The following is a 15586-nucleotide window of genomic DNA, read 5'->3' as shown; positions in this document are numbered from 1 at the left end:
AATGGGTTTTTTTTTTAATACGTTTATGAATTCGTTTAGCACCACGTTTTATAGGCCGCTGTTCGTTTTTAATATCTAATTATCCGCGTTCGTCAACACGGGCGCATTATTTATACGTCATCACGAAAGACCTTCCTCGTCCCCCTCGTGTGATATTATGGTCGCCTGGCCATGACACAAGCGAAGCGCCAGTCTCAGTAACGCGGGTGTATATTTTTGGGGTTTAACCCGCAGAAGCCATGCCTCGCTACGAGCTAGCCCTGATCCTGAAGCTGATGCAGCGGCCGGAGACAGCCGCTGCCCTCCGGCGGACGGTGGAGGCTTTGATGGCGCGGGGCGCGGTGGTGAGGGACCTGGAGAACCTGGGGGAGAGGCTGCTGCCCTACAAGATCAGAAAGCACAGCACGAATCACGCTAGAGGGACTTACTTCCTAGTCGACTTTTATGCGTCCCCGAGCGTCCTGTCGGGTTTACTGGACCACTTGCACCGCGACGTGGACGTCGTGAGGCCCACTGTCCTGAAGAAGGACGCGCAGGGCTCGGGCAGCAACTGCTGCGGTCCCGACGGGTGACGGACAAGTAAGGATGGGGACGCAGCAGTTCTTTATGCAACCGGTTCTCTCCCAGTTAGCATTGTGCTAATGCGTACTGAGATGTGCTGTTTTTGTGCTGTACAGTAATTGCGTTTCTTCTTGTGAGTGATGATGATGAAGAAAGTTTAAGTTTTGTGGAAAGCTGTCCAGCATTTATTTTTTGCTGCAGACAAACTAAACACAACCAAATGTATACATGATAATTTTCTACCAGAAAGAACAGCTTTATTTCAACAGTAAACCTTCCTTAATGGATGACATGTTTATCACAATGAAACGACTTAAAGAAATGCTTTGGTGTTAAGTATTAACGTGAGTATCGCACTAAAACAGTAGGTCAGACTCTAAAATGTGATCAGAGCTGCTTGAGACTTGCATGACTGTGTTCTTGTTGACGATGTCCTTTCTCTTTCTCTTTCGCTATGAGGTCGTGTCCTGACTGCGCTGTGCACTGTTCCATCTGTTTTACAGGTTTACACAGCCCATATCCAGAAGATGTACAGTGTGGCGCGTCACCCTTTGAACCCTTCTTAGTTGACTTGCATTTTGCATGTTATGTCAAAATAAACAGATTTTCTATCTTTGTTTTTTGACTTCTTTCATTCTAGGCACGTCTCCTACATGTTGTTATACCGGTACTCTGTATTTCAGTCCAGACTTGGAGGTGGTTTGTGGTAAATGATATTGAGGAAACACTTCCAGAAATAGATTAACTACCGCCTCTGAGCATTTAAATAAAATAACTGAATAGACTGGAGTTACTGAAATTCAGACAAATGTTTACTTAGATATTCACCATTTACAGTTAAAGGGAGCTTCTAAATGGCTCGATGACTTGGAAAAACACTGCATCGGATACAACCATCACGCATACACCTCACTGTCTGTTAGCAGGATAACCCGAGAAGTTCTGGATGGCTCTGGGTGACATTTTTATTAGATTTTGGTGATGATCCAGAAGAGATTCTGATTCACTGAAATTTGCGGTAACATTGCAGTCAATGGAGCTTCAAAATTTGTTATTCAATACCTCGGTTCATGATTGACCGATGTTTATAGAATTTGACACAGTCATTTAGGGTGGGGAGCTCGATCTCAACACTGAATTCATCCAGATCTGATCTGGATTGTGGACGTTACGATCCAGATTTTCCCATTTACTTACAATGGAGGCTTTTTATTTTATATATATATATATTGTCAAATATACATTCAATTCACTAATCAAATCATAAAGGAGTCTGAAATGCACTATCATGTAAAATGACCTCTGGATCTGATCCAGAATTAGGTCAGGAAGACTCCGTTTGTGCCGGTTGCTATGGTGACTTTTGCTGCAGGTTGATTCCTGCTCCTGCACAACTGCAGAGGCTTTGTTGAACTGAACGAGACGCACCTGTTACACATCTCACCTGATCAGCTCCTGCCTCTCTGGACAGTTCTCTGCCTGACTATCCTCTGTTTCCTCGGTATTTCCAGGTGCTTCCGTTCTACGTGTCGTCCTGTATTCCCTAGTTCTACCTTTAATACCTGAGGAAACAGATCCAGTTGAACTGTACTTGTACTGTAATACATGCTACTGTTTGACTATACTTGTACTCTAACATTCTATCTAATAAATATATTTATCATCATCATCATCAGCAGCAGCAGCGATGTTTAGGGTCCATGATCACAGTGCATACTATCACAATTTTACCCCGAACTCTGATCGGATTAAATAAATGTTGTCCATGTAAACCGAGCCATACCGGTGCGTTCAAGTACTGATAAAATACCCTGTAAATAAACTACAAGTGAACTCGGATTTCTTAAAGAGGGAGGACCACAACGAACAATGGGATCGATTCAGAGGATGCTGATCTGAACGAGTCTTAACGAGTAATGCGGCGCTTCTTTTTGCTTGAGTTTGGCATTCCGATGACGTCATCAAGGCGTTGCGACATGAAAAGGGCGAGGGGGGGGGGGGGGGTCACATGCCGGGGTGAGCAGTCAGCTGACTGAGACAACATAAAGGCGTCAACAACGCTCTCCGCCTCATAGCAGCGGTCCTCGGTCTCCGCGGAGGAACAGACGAGCCATGATGTTTCTGACTTTGCTCTTCATATCTGCAGGTAAACCATCAGAAGTGAATATAAGCTAATCGTGTTTCGTGACGTGGTCGGGGATACGGTTCAAGCAGATGCCGAATCGATGAGTTGCGACGTCGTCGCCGTGAGGTTGTGTAACTCGGCGGAGCTAAAGAGCTAGCTTGTAAACGCAAAGAAAGGTCGGCTGACGTTTGAGCAGCCGTCGCTAGCTTGTCTTGAGAGGACGTGGAGACAAATCCCACGGTTCAGATAACAATTAAGTTAACGTTGTTAAAATCCGGTAAGGAGCTATGCTGCGGGGATATTGACTACCGGCACCGGTACTTAAGTGCGTTGCTGTCGGCCTGCTCGCCGGTTCCACGGCTCGGCTAGCAGTAGCCTCTCTGCTAATGCTAGCTAACTAGCCGACCTGCGTCTCACAGCTACCGTCCACAATTCCTTGCTACAACTTCAATCTGGAACCATACTGTTGAGCATTACTAATAATATATATATTTATTATTAGTTCTGTATCGGTAACTAGCGAACAGCCGGTTTTATGGAGCAGTAAAAACCGAGTCTGAACCAGACGCTTCCGTGTCTTTGCTTTTGTTCCTCTGTGTTTTGGTCCTTTCCTTCATGTTCACTGCTGTCAGCAGCAGCAGTTGTAATAGCTAATCTTCTCTTGATAATAAAAAGCAGAAGTTAAACTGTAGGGACTTTCGGAGAACTAAACCTTATCTTCAGTCAGCAAAAAAGCATTTTGTCACCTTTTGCACTATTTGCTGACGTTCCTAAATGGTGTGTTCCATGATTATTATGTTTGGCTCAGTCCTTGCTAGGCGGGAATCCTTTATGGTAAATGTTGCTTGCTGCTCTGAAACGGTCTTTTTATTCAAGCTGCTGTTTCTAGGCGATCAGAATCTCTAAATCATTTTGCTCCATGTGATCTACACTCGCTCAATGTATCTGTGGTCAGATAAAATGAGCTCAAAGTAGATATCTGTGTCTTTTGACTTCTCTTCCCAACGGCTTTGTCTGATTGTTTTCATGCTGGTGACGACAAAGATAATGAATCAATCACTCGCTCTCTGCTGCTGTTCGTGACCCTGGACAGTCATTGGGACACTGTCTGCGTCGGAACAGCCGGTCGCTCTGACTGACTGTTCTCATGTGACTTGCATGAAGGATGGGCGTGCCCTGCCGATGAGCAGAAGGGTGTTTGAACTGGGTCTATGAAGGTTAGATCTGATCTGCCGTCGTTTCTTGGGTTATTAGATCAACGCAGGCTTTCACTTGTGACTTGAATATTCTGGGTAAACTGCTTTGATCAAGTTTGCTTCTCATAATCCAGACTGTAATAAAGACTCTTTGTTTACTTCATAGTCATAGGAGCTCTGTGGGATTTATTTTCTTTTTTTTATGTGTTGGATTTGTAGTTGCGTGATTGTGAAACATTTCTGCGAGCTGTTCTTCCCGCATCACTTGATCTACTTCCTCTTTTTTATTTTCGTCAACCCAAGACACGTTTGGCATCAAACAATCTAACCTGTCGCGGCGACTGTGAGATAGAAAAATCAGTTTGGTTTGTCGCTTTGTAGGCTGGTATTGACGAGCTGGTTTTTAAAGGCTGGTTGTGCTCATGATAAAGCTTCACACATTAGGAGCTCTTAGCAGTTTGAGCGGGTGGATTTGATGTGTTTTTCTTATAACTTGTACTAGTGCTCGGTTTCTGAAGTACTGTAATTCTGGATAAATGAGAAGCCGCCTGTTTAACTTGGCTCACCAAAGGCCAATGACTTCATTCATGTATGTGGAATCAAAATGTACTATAGAAAATAAAGGTATCTAAAATAAAATGAAACGGGGCCTTCCAAGAAGTCTGCTTCTGTTCATGCAACCATCTTTGTGTACCCGGCCTGTGGCTGCAAGGCGGTCAAAAGATTTGTAGACTGATGTGCGATGACACCTGTAAATAGTTCATGTTCGTCTCACTGGTCTAAGTTCACTGTACGAAAACAATTACCGGTAAACATTGCTTGTCAAAACCCGTCTGACAAGACTCCGGTTGACATTTCTGTCTTTCTCCTAGATGCCTCCGAGCTAAAGGGCGGCGCCGCTTAACGCTCGAGATGGCACACTCTATTTAAAGAATGAGAGTTTCTGCTTTTTTTGCATTTTGACATGGCTAGAACATAACCCAAAGTCGTCTAACCTTTGCAGCTGCAGCCGGGCCTCTCCTCGGCACCGAGCAGTGTGCTCGTGGACCGCCATACTGGTGTCAGAATGTGAAGACGGCGTCTCTGTGTGGAGCTGTGGCTCACTGCCAGCAAAACGTGTGGAGCAAACCCCAAATGGTGAGACCCTACGGTGTTCCTGCTAAAGTGTCGCATCCTTTTGTTTGTTTTTTTAATCTTCTTCTGACTCTGTGTCCTCGATTGGAAAGAGTCTGTGAAATACATTTAATTACCTGCAGCCCCCCATTTTCTCTGTTTTCAGAAAACGGTGCCATGTGACATGTGCAAAGAAGTGGTGACCGCGCTGGCACAGATACTGAAGGACAGTTCAACTGAGGTGAGGTTAATCAAAGCTCTGGGAGATCCTCATTGGCCAGGCGTCCTCCCGCTGTTCTAAAACGCCATCCTACGATTACAGGCTGAGATTCTGGAGTACCTTGAGAAGGCCTGCCATCTCGTCCCCGATCCGGGCGTGGCTGCCGAGTGCAAGGATCTGGTGGATGAATACGAGCCCATCATTAGGAATATTATTGTTGGAGAGCTGGTAAACTTTGACCTTTGACCTATTTGTTATAAACGTACAAGATTATGTTCTTCGTAAAGGCTATTGAGAGGTTGGTCGATCTAGCCCCACGCGTCGATGGGGAGCTAGCGTCGGAAGGCGGAGTGCAGCGGGCGGAATGGGCGCTTTTTGATACGGAAGCGAGTCCAAGTCGGTGGGGAACAGAGAGTCGTTGTGTAGTCCTGAATCTCATGACTGAGCTCCCTGTTTAGTTTTCTTTGCTTCGGAGTCGCCGTAGCGAAAGAACACAAACGATGCACTTTGATCCTGTAAAGCAAAGAGTCCATCGAGGCTTTAAAGCTCATGTATGCCGCTTTATCGCCCCCTGTAGGAGAACAAATCGTTACTCCAAGTTGTTCCTTCCTTCTGCCATTAGGCTGTTAAATTCTTCTAAAGATGCATTATAATCATCATTTCTGAGCATTTGTTGATATACTGAGTGTCTTTTTTAATATATATATATATATATATATAATTTTTGTATTGTGTTTGTGAATGTTTGTATTGTATGGTCTGGTAGAGTGCTTAAACTGAATTGCCCCTTGGGATAAATAAAGTTATCTGAATCTGAATCTAAATGATGCGGTTAACTATAGCATGACTATAAATTGCAGAACTTGGAGTGTTCTCTTTATGTTTTAGGAGAATCCCGGTATGGTGTGTGGTGCCATCGGGTTGTGTCGGTCCCAGCAGGCCGCTTTGGCTCTGCTTCAGGCCAAGGAGCAGCTCCCGTCCAATGAGATCCCTCCGGTGGACCTGTCCCATCAGATGTCCCCCTTCCTCCTCAATGTTCCCCAGCTCCTCTATCCGCAGGAAGCCCCCAAACAAGAGGCTCTGAAGGAGGTATGCCCTTAAGCCCCCCCCTTTTCACCCCCCAGTGTACGGCAGCAGCCTCTCTGCCTGTTGTTGATGAGGTCGGTCTGTATTTGGCTCCTGATTGTCTTGTAGGACAGAAATGTCTGCCAGGACTGTGAAAAGTTCCTGATTGATGTCCAGAGGCAGGTGAAGGACAACGCCTCCTATCTCGACTCGCTCATTGAGGGGTTTGAGAAACAGTGTGACCTGCTGGGGCCGAGCTTGTCTGCTTTGGTAGGAACCCCACGATGCTGCCGTCTTTGTTTAGATGCGTACGTTTCTTTGTATTCTGACCGTCTTCCTCGTTGCAGTGTAAGGAGTACATCGGCCAGTATGGCGCCCCGCTTCTGGAGCAGCTCATGACGATGGTGAGTCTCGTAATTCTTCCACTTTAAGCGCTTCACTGACTTTTTAAAGAAGTCAAAACCGTTTTTTGTCTTTCCTTATTCAGGGTAAATGGGCATTATCATTCTAATATTCAACAGTGAATATTTTACTTTAGTGACTTGGTCATCAGAGCTGTGATTACTGATGTTTAAAATGCATCCATTTGGCCCGGCCTGCTGGTTTCAATCTATTCCCGCCTTTAGATCACTTTCTATAATTTTCCCCTGCTGACTGTCTTTTATTTATTTCTTTGCCTTTGCCCCCCCCCCCCCCCCCCCCCCCCTTCATGGTTGCCGTGCTCTGTTGCACTTCTCCCAGGAACAGGTAGGTCTTTCTGTTCAGCCTGTAGCCGCTTCGCCTTAGCTGTTGCTGCTCATGCTATCCTAGCGCTGCGCCGCTTCAGTTAAGATTAAGATTCCATAACCTGCACACCTTTGCTTGTTTTTGGAAGTCCAAGGGCCACATTCGAGCTTGTTTCATTGCATGCATGCAGCATTGTCATATTTTAGATTATGCTTTGCTATCGCGATGTGGTTTGCATAAAAAGAAAAGAGGTTGATGCACGTTATCCTGACGGTTTGTTTAGGACGCAGAGGTAATTGTTTTTTGCCGGCGTAGTGTTGCTTTGTTCCAGCGTATCGCTGATGGGGTTTTGTTTTAAAATGGAAGCCTGTACTGTTGCGTGGGTGGCTATTTTGCCATTCAGATTATGGAGCAGGCTTTGGGGATGTTTGGTTGCGTACCCAAAGATAATCTCTAGTCTCTGCCCTCCAGAATCCGGATGTGATCTGTGCAGCTGCAGGTTTCTGTCCTGCTATGAAGTCCACTCCCATGCTGAAGCTGCTGGCTGCCAAGTCTGTACCCGCAGCCAAGCTTTTCCCCGCCACCAAGATAGAGCGTACCGCTGAAGAATCTGCTCGGGTAAGACGCAGTGGACACCTGATGGGTGACCGTTTCAGCACGGTATCCTACATGCACATAAAAACGTTCCCTTCTGTGTTCCAGCCCATTGTCCGCGTACGCGAGCCTCTCTTGTGTACCGTCTGTAAGGAGGTTATGGCAGAGTTGGAGTTTAGGCTGACAGATAATTCAACAGAGGTGGGTTTATGCACCTCTAGGCGTGTTCAGTGTCGCTCCTCTTGGTCCCGGTGCCAATCGTTTGTGTTTGTCCCAGGAGGAGGTGATTCAGGCCGTGGAGACGGTTTGCGGCTACCTGCCCTCATCTTATGCAGTGCAGTGCAGGGACCTGATTGAGGCCTACGGCAAGGCCATCATTGAGCTGCTGGTGCAAGAGGCTGACCCCAAGACTGTCTGCACCATGTTGGCCCTCTGCAACGGAGCCCGCCGCTTGTATATTCGTAAGTGTTCGCTCTTCAGAGGACACAGAACGCAAACGTTGGATGCAGACAGAGGTTTTGTACGAGTGCGCCATTAGGTGTCGGGTATCATCATGTTGTTTTCTTCGGTAAAACCAGGTATGATTTTTCCACATACTTGACTTTACTAACCCCCCCCAGCTGCCCTTGCTCAGACACACTTTAAAGTCGGCGGCTACTGCGAGGTGTGCAAGATGGCCGTTAATTACGTTGATGTACTCCTGGAGAGGAACGCCACCGAGGTCCAGATTGAGGAGGCTGTGAGGAAAGCGTGCAGCTTCTTGCCTCCCGCCCTCTACACTGAGGTGAGGAGTTTCAGCGTCTTGTCTTACACAACTTCTACCTGTCCTCGTGCGGCAGCTGCTGATACGTGTCTTTGTCGACAGTGTGACCAGTTGGTGGAACAGTACGAGCCAGTGATGATCCAGTTGATACTGCAGATGCTCGACCCCGACTTCGTGTGCATGGTAAACAAAAATTCAGATCGAATTATCGGGAGCAAATGCTTGAACTAAAATCATCGTTATTACACTCCATCTTTAGTTTGAAAAATAAGTTATTCCTGACAATGTAGCAAAGCCGAAGGGTTTCTGTATGTAAAGGGCAGGGAAGATGTCGGATGAGTCTAACATCTGGGCTGTGTCTGCGTGCATCAGAAATTGGGAGCATGTCCAGCGGTGGGGCTGCAAGAAACGGAGAAGTGCACCTTGGGGCCTAAATTCTGGTGCCAGAACATGGACACGGCAAATCTTTGTGATGTGAGTAGTTATATTTTGATATTGAACATGTTTAAGGTATGCGTCTGTCGAGACCAATGCTGCCCAGTATTGATTATGGAGAGGCTGTTCTAATCATTGTTTGTCTTTGTTTAGGCTGTGGCTCACTGCAAACGCCATGTGTGGGAATAGAGCACGAGAGAGACGCCGTTAAACTGACCTTGGGAGAGAAAATCCTGCTTCACACTTTCAGTCTGTTTCCTTTTTTTTTATTTTTTTTTTTGGACATTGAAGTGATGATTACTGCAATATTTTTATATTAACAGATATTTTGGATGCTGTCTCAGTGGAAAGGGATTAATTCGACTTCTGTTTTCTGTGGGGAAGGGAAGGGGTTAACGTGTCGTTACTGCTTCATTAAACAGAAGTGTTGAAGCTTTGCACTTTGCACTTCTGTCTTACTGGAGGAGGTTCTAGTTTCACATGTTTCATTTGACTTCTGATAAATACACCCCCCCCCCCCCCCCCCCCCGCTTCAGCCGTGTGATTCATTATTGCAGATCAGACAGATGAATTATTGCCCTTAAAGTGTTTTACTTTGCGTTTAATCCAGAAACAAATGTATTTTGTTAGTCATGCTTCTCATTGTTTGCACTGTTGCTTGTAAATCACTGTTTAATGTGCAGAATGCATCAAATTCTATTGGTCTGCTTCTGTTTGAACTGTGAAACTTTAACAATAAAAATGATCCCAGTCCACCCAGTATCACTTAACTTTAAACCAGATGGAGCTTTGCCTTACTGCACATAGTAAGTCAGTGGTCTGCTAGCTTGTAGTTGATTTGATGATTTCTGGATCAATACCTCCATAGCTTGTGCTTCGATTAATGTGACTATTGCATGAACTCACACAGACAATCCAATCAGCCTTGACATTAATCTCCCAAAGTGTTTAATACATCATGCTAAAGATGACCTTAAATTCCACAGGAACCTGAACTCAAAAGGTGCAGCTAGTTAACAGATTCAGGTACATACTGGCAATTAAGGGGTTAAGAAATGCCGTGAAGGCTAAAGTTTGGTCCCACAGAATAACATTCCTGCAGATGTGCATTTTCCTTGAGTTGGAATGTGTAGAAACTTCCACCAGTTCTCAGCCCTTAAACCAAATAATTTCATGGAAGATGCTCAGATGTCTACAACCAGCTGACGTTACTGGACAGGACTAAATACAACCGCTACTTGATCTGGCTTAAAGGCCACATGAGATCAGAGACACATCTCTAAACACATGTGAGGTATGAACGAGTTAAGGCTTTGGTCAAACAGAAATGAGAGAACCTCCATACACAACTGGCACTACAGGTGTACTTTACATCGTAGTACTTTTAAGGCTCGGGTACTGTCCAGCTGCGGTCCAGTACAAGCCCAGGACACTAGTGCAACCGGTCAAATGCAGTGTACAAGAAGAACAGAGAAGGCAGAACCAACAGCCAGTCCCAAAGTGAGGAAGAAGGACATGACCACTCCCGTGGCCTCGGCCAGTTCCCGAGGTACCACCTTTGGGCCATAGATCATAGGTAGTGTGCCCAGGTAGCCATTAGAGAGGCCGAGCAGGCAGTTAAAGACCACAGGGTACATGTCATGGTTGAAAAACACAGGGTGGTGGCGGTCCCTCGGCTGGTAGTTGCAGAACATGAGAAGAGGCACCATGATGGACCGGCACAGCACCAGCACAGGCAACAGTCTGCTGGTGGGCCCGGGGACTTGCAACCAAGCCGTCATCTGCCTGCCGCAGAAGTCGGCCACGTTGTACAGGAGGAAACAGGTCAGGGGCACGAAGTAGGTGGCTGTCCAGGGGCTCTGGTCTTTCTGGACAGACTGGATACTTGAGGACACGGCTGGGAACACCGCGACGGAGACGCAGAAGACGTAGAAGACGCTCAGGCCGAGGACCCACGTCTTCCTGAGGATGGGCCGCAGTGGAGGAGTGGAGCTCGTGCTCCTCGGGCCTGGTGTGTTCTCCTCATTCAGCAGTGCTGGACCTGTGTGTCTCCCCAGCATGTAGTGCCTTGAGAGAAAAGGAGCACAACACATTATATTACGATTATTATTATATAAAAAGAAAAAAAAGCGTGGGTTGCTAAAGTCCAAACAATCACAAAAAAGTAGCTTCTACTTTGTGATGAATAAATTATCTTCATTTTATTTGATCCCAAAATAATAAGGCAGGTTATGTATTTAAAATGACTAATTTTAAATTACATCACTGTTAACAGGAGCAAATAGAAATGAAATAATGTTTTATTTACAATGTTGCTCACTTGACTTATTAAAATGCAGCAATAGAATAAATGGAATTAAATTGTTTTTAAATTCCAAATATTCTGACCTCCACTCAACCTTTAGCGCCATCTAGTGGTGCTATGAATAAAAGATCACTTTGGCAGCTCATGCACATTCCGGACGTTGAAATCGTAACACAATAGTGTATTTTCAAAGTCGGATGTAATAATGATAATTTTTTTAAAAGGAAAAAGCTGATTTCTGATTAATCACACTTGTAATAAATAAAACTTTAATCTGACTGAAACTGAATTACTGTGAGGTCAAAACCAATGTAATGAATGAACAGGTTCCATCGGTAGCAACCTGACAGGCCAGGCCATCGTGCCGTGCAGGGGAACAGGACTGACCTTGAATATGCCAGCCTGGGCAGCAGCAGATACGTGATGATGCAGAGCAGGATGAAGATGTCAGCAGTCAGGAAGTAGGCCAGAGCACTGTCCGTCACATCGTTGGTCACCGCCAGGTCCAGTATTGAAGCTACTGCACTCAGCGTGCCCCCCATGGCCTGGCCTGAGACAAAAAGAAACATTATAAATCACTACAGGAGGATCTTCTGTCGCTATACTGAAGAATAGATTAAAGATCTGATGGGAGGGAGAGCGGGGAATGATGACACGTTAGCGCCTTCAGCCAATAGATGCTATTGCAAGCGTTACAAATGTCCTAAATCAAATGCACTGGTGTGAACACAGACAGGCATCATGAGGACAGCTTCATGTCCCACACACGCATGCGATGTGACAGAAAGACCACAGAAAACGATAAGCTAATGCGATAAACACTGCGGCGGCTACGTAGTGCGCTTTATCTAGCTTTTCAGACGGCATAAGCAGAATTCGGATGTTATGACGAGTCAAGTAAGGAGACGTTCCCGACGTGATCCATGGCTGCACCTGATATAAAGGCCTGCGGAATCCTCATGGGGAAGTAGCCGCTGATCCCGAACACGCTGCCAGTGAAGAGGTTGGAGGAGCCACTGAGCACCGCCATGCTGAGCAGCGTTCCAACGAAGAAGTCCACGGTGCAGCTGGACGTGTCCACCTTCACCAGCACCGTGGTCCCCACGAACACCAGCAGGATGAGAACAAGGGACGACAGGATGCGCACGTTGGGAGACAACCTACACACACACACACACACACACACATTGTGATTCAACAGGCGTTGCACGTCACCAGTTAATCCCACACACATGTAATAAATACAGAAAGTAGCATGCAACATAAAATACCGTAAACCGTGCGGTGAACAGCCTGAGAGACAGACTCCGTGTGTGTGTGTGTGTGTGTGCGTGTGTGCGTGTGCGTGGGAAGGATACGGACCTGTTGATGAGGAGATAGTTGAGTATCAGACAAAGCACAGCGGGCACGGTGGAGGCAATGGACAGATAACTCTCAAAGTAGTCCTGTAGAACGGTGCAGAGAAGACAAAGCATTTGAGCGCTCTTGAATTTGGGAACAAACGGAAAGAAGAAAATAAAAAACTATGAAGAAGTGAAAGAGCGGAGAGCTGGCTGAAGCTTCAACAGATGCTTTCCTTCCTCATCACATAAAAACACGATGCATCATCCAAGTCGCCCGTCGGGGGGGGGGGGCATTTCTGTAAAGACGGACGGAATGAATTCTTGAAATGAAATCGTTGATAAAATAATACAAACTGAAAATCCGTTTAATGAGTCGGGCCTCTGGCGACTCATCCGCGCTAGATCTTCGAGGCTCCGCGTTTCGAGGAAGACACTGAAGGGACGCCAAGTCCTCTGGCGTGTGTCTCGGGATCGTCACTCTGCCGTGTGAAATGTGGAGTACTGCCTGTTGTGTACTTAAACGTAACACTGAATATAGTTACACCCTTCACTCACGCTGATGTCCGAGTGCGGCTTCTCGTCGCTGCCGTTATTCGTGTTGTTGCTCAGTTTGTACAGCCAGTAGTGTTTGGCGGTGACGAAGAAGTTCCAGGGCAGCAGGGAGCCGATGCCCAACAGGAAGAAGATGATGTACACCAAACAGTAAGAGTCCTCGGGGGTGTAGTGCACGGTGAGAGGCACGGGCGCGTGTCTGGGTAGGAGCGACGAGGAAGGACTCGGGTCCTCCTCGTCCTCCTCCTCGTCCTCCTCAGACGCAGCCGGAACGTAGGAGGAGTTGAGGCTGGGCTGCGGCGGCTTTGCGTCGCCCATCTTTGACCGGCGCGAAGGAAAAGGGACGATTCAGGAGAAAGATGAAAGGAAATAAATAAATGAATGCAGGAATGGCTGAGCTGTGAAGAAAAAGGGAAATAATTACACTCAGTTTAATTGGTTTAAACACTGATTCCACGTGATGCGGCATTGGACGAGCACAATGCCCTTTTACTGGGTGTGTGTGTGTGTGTGTGTGTGCGTGTGCCTCTGCGTGGGCGCGGACACGGCAGGAACACGTTAAACCACGTCTCGGTCATTCCCACGCACGACGGGATTATTCCACGGACCGTCAGGAAGAGGCGTTCATCAGCGCCACGCACTCGCACAACAAGGGGTTTAAACTATTTACAGACTGTAACGAATGTCTGAGCTTGCATCCCAAAACTCATGAGGAACCCAAACTGTCCACATGACGCTGAGCCAGCGAAATGAACCCCAGACCGCGTACTGGGGGGGGGCATACACCTCCTGTCATTGAACGAGGTTTCCTAAAACATTGTTTTGTATTGATTCAAAATGAATTGTAAAGTTATTCATCCGCAGTTCTTTCGAGTGTGTCTGTGATAGACAACCAGCTGAGCTAACACGAGAGGCTAGTTAGACGTGAGCTAGCCGAGCCGCACGCCGAGCTGCACGCCCCGTTTGCGGCTCGATAAAAACGGACCGACGTACCTGGAGAACCGCTGCTGGTGGTTTTTGGTGATTGATCTTCACTGATGCAAGAGAGAAAGAGTTTCGTGATCAGCTGTCCAACATCCTCTTACTTAACCGAACAGCAACAACAACAACAACAACTACGAGAAGACTTCCGGAACTCATCCTTTCAGTATAAAAGCCCTTTCTTTACAAATCTAAACCAGATTGACTAAAAACTACATATTTTCTAATTAATTCATCCGGTAAACAAACAAACACACACACTCAACCCCCCCCAATCATATCCCTTAACTATAGTTTGAGTATAGTTTCAAGGGTATTTTGTAAAGAAAATGATCGGAATACTATTATTCTGAAGGCAACCCCGAAAACCAGAAGTTATTAATTAAAATTAGAATAACAGTACATTTTTAAAAATACATAAAAAAAATAACTGGGAAAATATTGTGCCTTAAAAAATGTCAACGGGCAACTGAGAAATATAAATATTATATGTAGCGTTCCTTGATCAATCTTCATCTTACATGTGCATTGCTCCTTTAACAATATATTAGCTCCCAGGTTTAATACTGTAGTCATGTTGTTTATGTTAATAGGAAATGTATTCCCAAAGATCTGTTGTTTTCTTTCTTTAAAATAAGAGTTTAGAGCTGTTATAGCGTAGTATTTATTAAAACTAACAAGCATTTATTAACATGCAAAATATGTTATATTGTTTTTAATAACTGTGTTAACATTTCCTGTATATTTAAAAAAGATGACAATTTTCTGACTCAATTTTATTTGCACTGTTCCTTTTTTTTTGAAAATCTGGGAGGTGCGCATAATATTGACCAGAAGATGGCCCTGTCGGACATGACTTTCCTCTTCCCCCCTTGGAACAGGAAAACAATTTTATCACATGAAGAATCAAAATGATTCTTCATGTGATTCTTCATGCGATAAAACGCTCACTTCAAATACTTTTGTGTATTTGTTTGTAGTGAAAGCCTGCAGCCTTGGCTCTCTGTGACACAAATTACAGCAAACTAAACCAATCATCATGAAGTCAATCAATTTTGATCCCACTCAACTGCTGTTTGTTCTGCGTAACAACAGATTTGACTGAATCAATTTGCACAAATATTATCACCCAAAGTGTTTTTCATTTCACCATGTGCCTAAAATTAATTACACTGCTGACTTCTTCAGTAAAACCTAACAGCAAAATCCAGTCTATATATAAGTGATGGGTTGGGTTGAAGCTGCAATCAGTTTTATTAATTAGAAGGATAATTACAAGTGCATCTAATGGAACAGGTGCAGTGCTGCTCGCCATTAAGACAGCACTGCACAAACGACTCACAGGAACGTTTGCTGCCTAATCCGTCAAACCCCCACACATCCTGCAGTTGTAAATAAATTGAAGTTTGAATGCTTCATCTAGTTAATCCTTGAAGGCCACTATTAGTGACTCTGAAACTTTGTCAATTTGCAGGCTGGACAGCCTTCCAACGAAAAGCTTTCAAAGCAGAATCAAGCTAAATACTTCCTCCAATGAGCTGCAAGGCAAAGAGGGAGAGGCTGATAAGCTCTGCATTTTCTGTGAAACATGAAAAGCCAAGGAGCTT

At 45.5% G+C, this 15586-nt stretch overlaps 3 protein-coding genes across 5 annotated transcripts; 2 read left to right on the top strand and 1 right to left on the bottom strand.

Annotated features, from left to right (window-relative positions):
- Nucleotides 1-239: 239 nt before the first annotated feature.
- mrps6 (mitochondrial ribosomal protein S6) lies at nt 240-572 on the top strand. The gene has a single exon (XM_068741593.1). It carries the CDS (start codon nt 240-242, stop codon nt 570-572), a length of 333 nt encoding a protein of 110 aa, XP_068597694.1.
- Nucleotides 573-2612: 2040 nt separating this feature from the next.
- Nucleotides 2613-9553, top strand: psap (prosaposin). Of its 3 annotated transcripts, XM_068740890.1 has the most exons (15): nt 2613-2707; nt 4886-5019; nt 5162-5236; nt 5318-5443; nt 6104-6304; nt 6410-6550; nt 6628-6684; nt 7022-7027; nt 7478-7624; nt 7709-7801; nt 7878-8061; nt 8221-8384; nt 8466-8546; nt 8736-8837; nt 8952-9553. In XM_068740890.1, exons 1-15 carry the CDS (start codon nt 2674-2676, stop codon nt 8985-8987), a joined length of 1581 nt encoding a protein of 526 aa, XP_068596991.1. In that variant the 5' UTR covers nt 2613-2673; the 3' UTR covers nt 8988-9553. The 3 variants fall into 3 exon arrangements, with proteins under 3 accessions (XP_068596991.1, XP_068596990.1, XP_068596989.1); XM_068740889.1 differs by lacking the exon at nt 7022-7027; XM_068740888.1 differs by lacking the exon at nt 7022-7027 and having other exon boundaries at nt 7478-7801.
- A 173-nt stretch (nt 9554-9726) lies between these two features.
- slc29a3 (solute carrier family 29 member 3) lies at nt 9727-13316 on the bottom strand. The gene is made up of 5 exons (XM_068740891.1): nt 13002-13316; nt 12466-12548; nt 12037-12263; nt 11491-11653; nt 9727-10865 (listed from the first exon to the last, which is right to left on the bottom strand). The coding sequence occupies exons 1-5, from the start codon at nt 13314-13316 to the stop codon at nt 10244-10246; spliced, it is 1410 nt and encodes a 469-aa protein (XP_068596992.1). The 3' UTR covers nt 9727-10243.
- Between the last annotated feature and the right edge of the window lie 2270 nt (nt 13317-15586).

Source organism: Brachionichthys hirsutus, chromosome 7, assembly GCF_040956055.1.
Source record: "Brachionichthys hirsutus isolate HB-005 chromosome 7, CSIRO-AGI_Bhir_v1, whole genome shotgun sequence".
NCBI classification, from domain to species: domain Eukaryota; kingdom Metazoa; phylum Chordata; class Actinopteri; order Lophiiformes; family Brachionichthyidae; genus Brachionichthys; species Brachionichthys hirsutus.
This window is presented reverse-complemented; position numbering and strand designations above follow the sequence as displayed.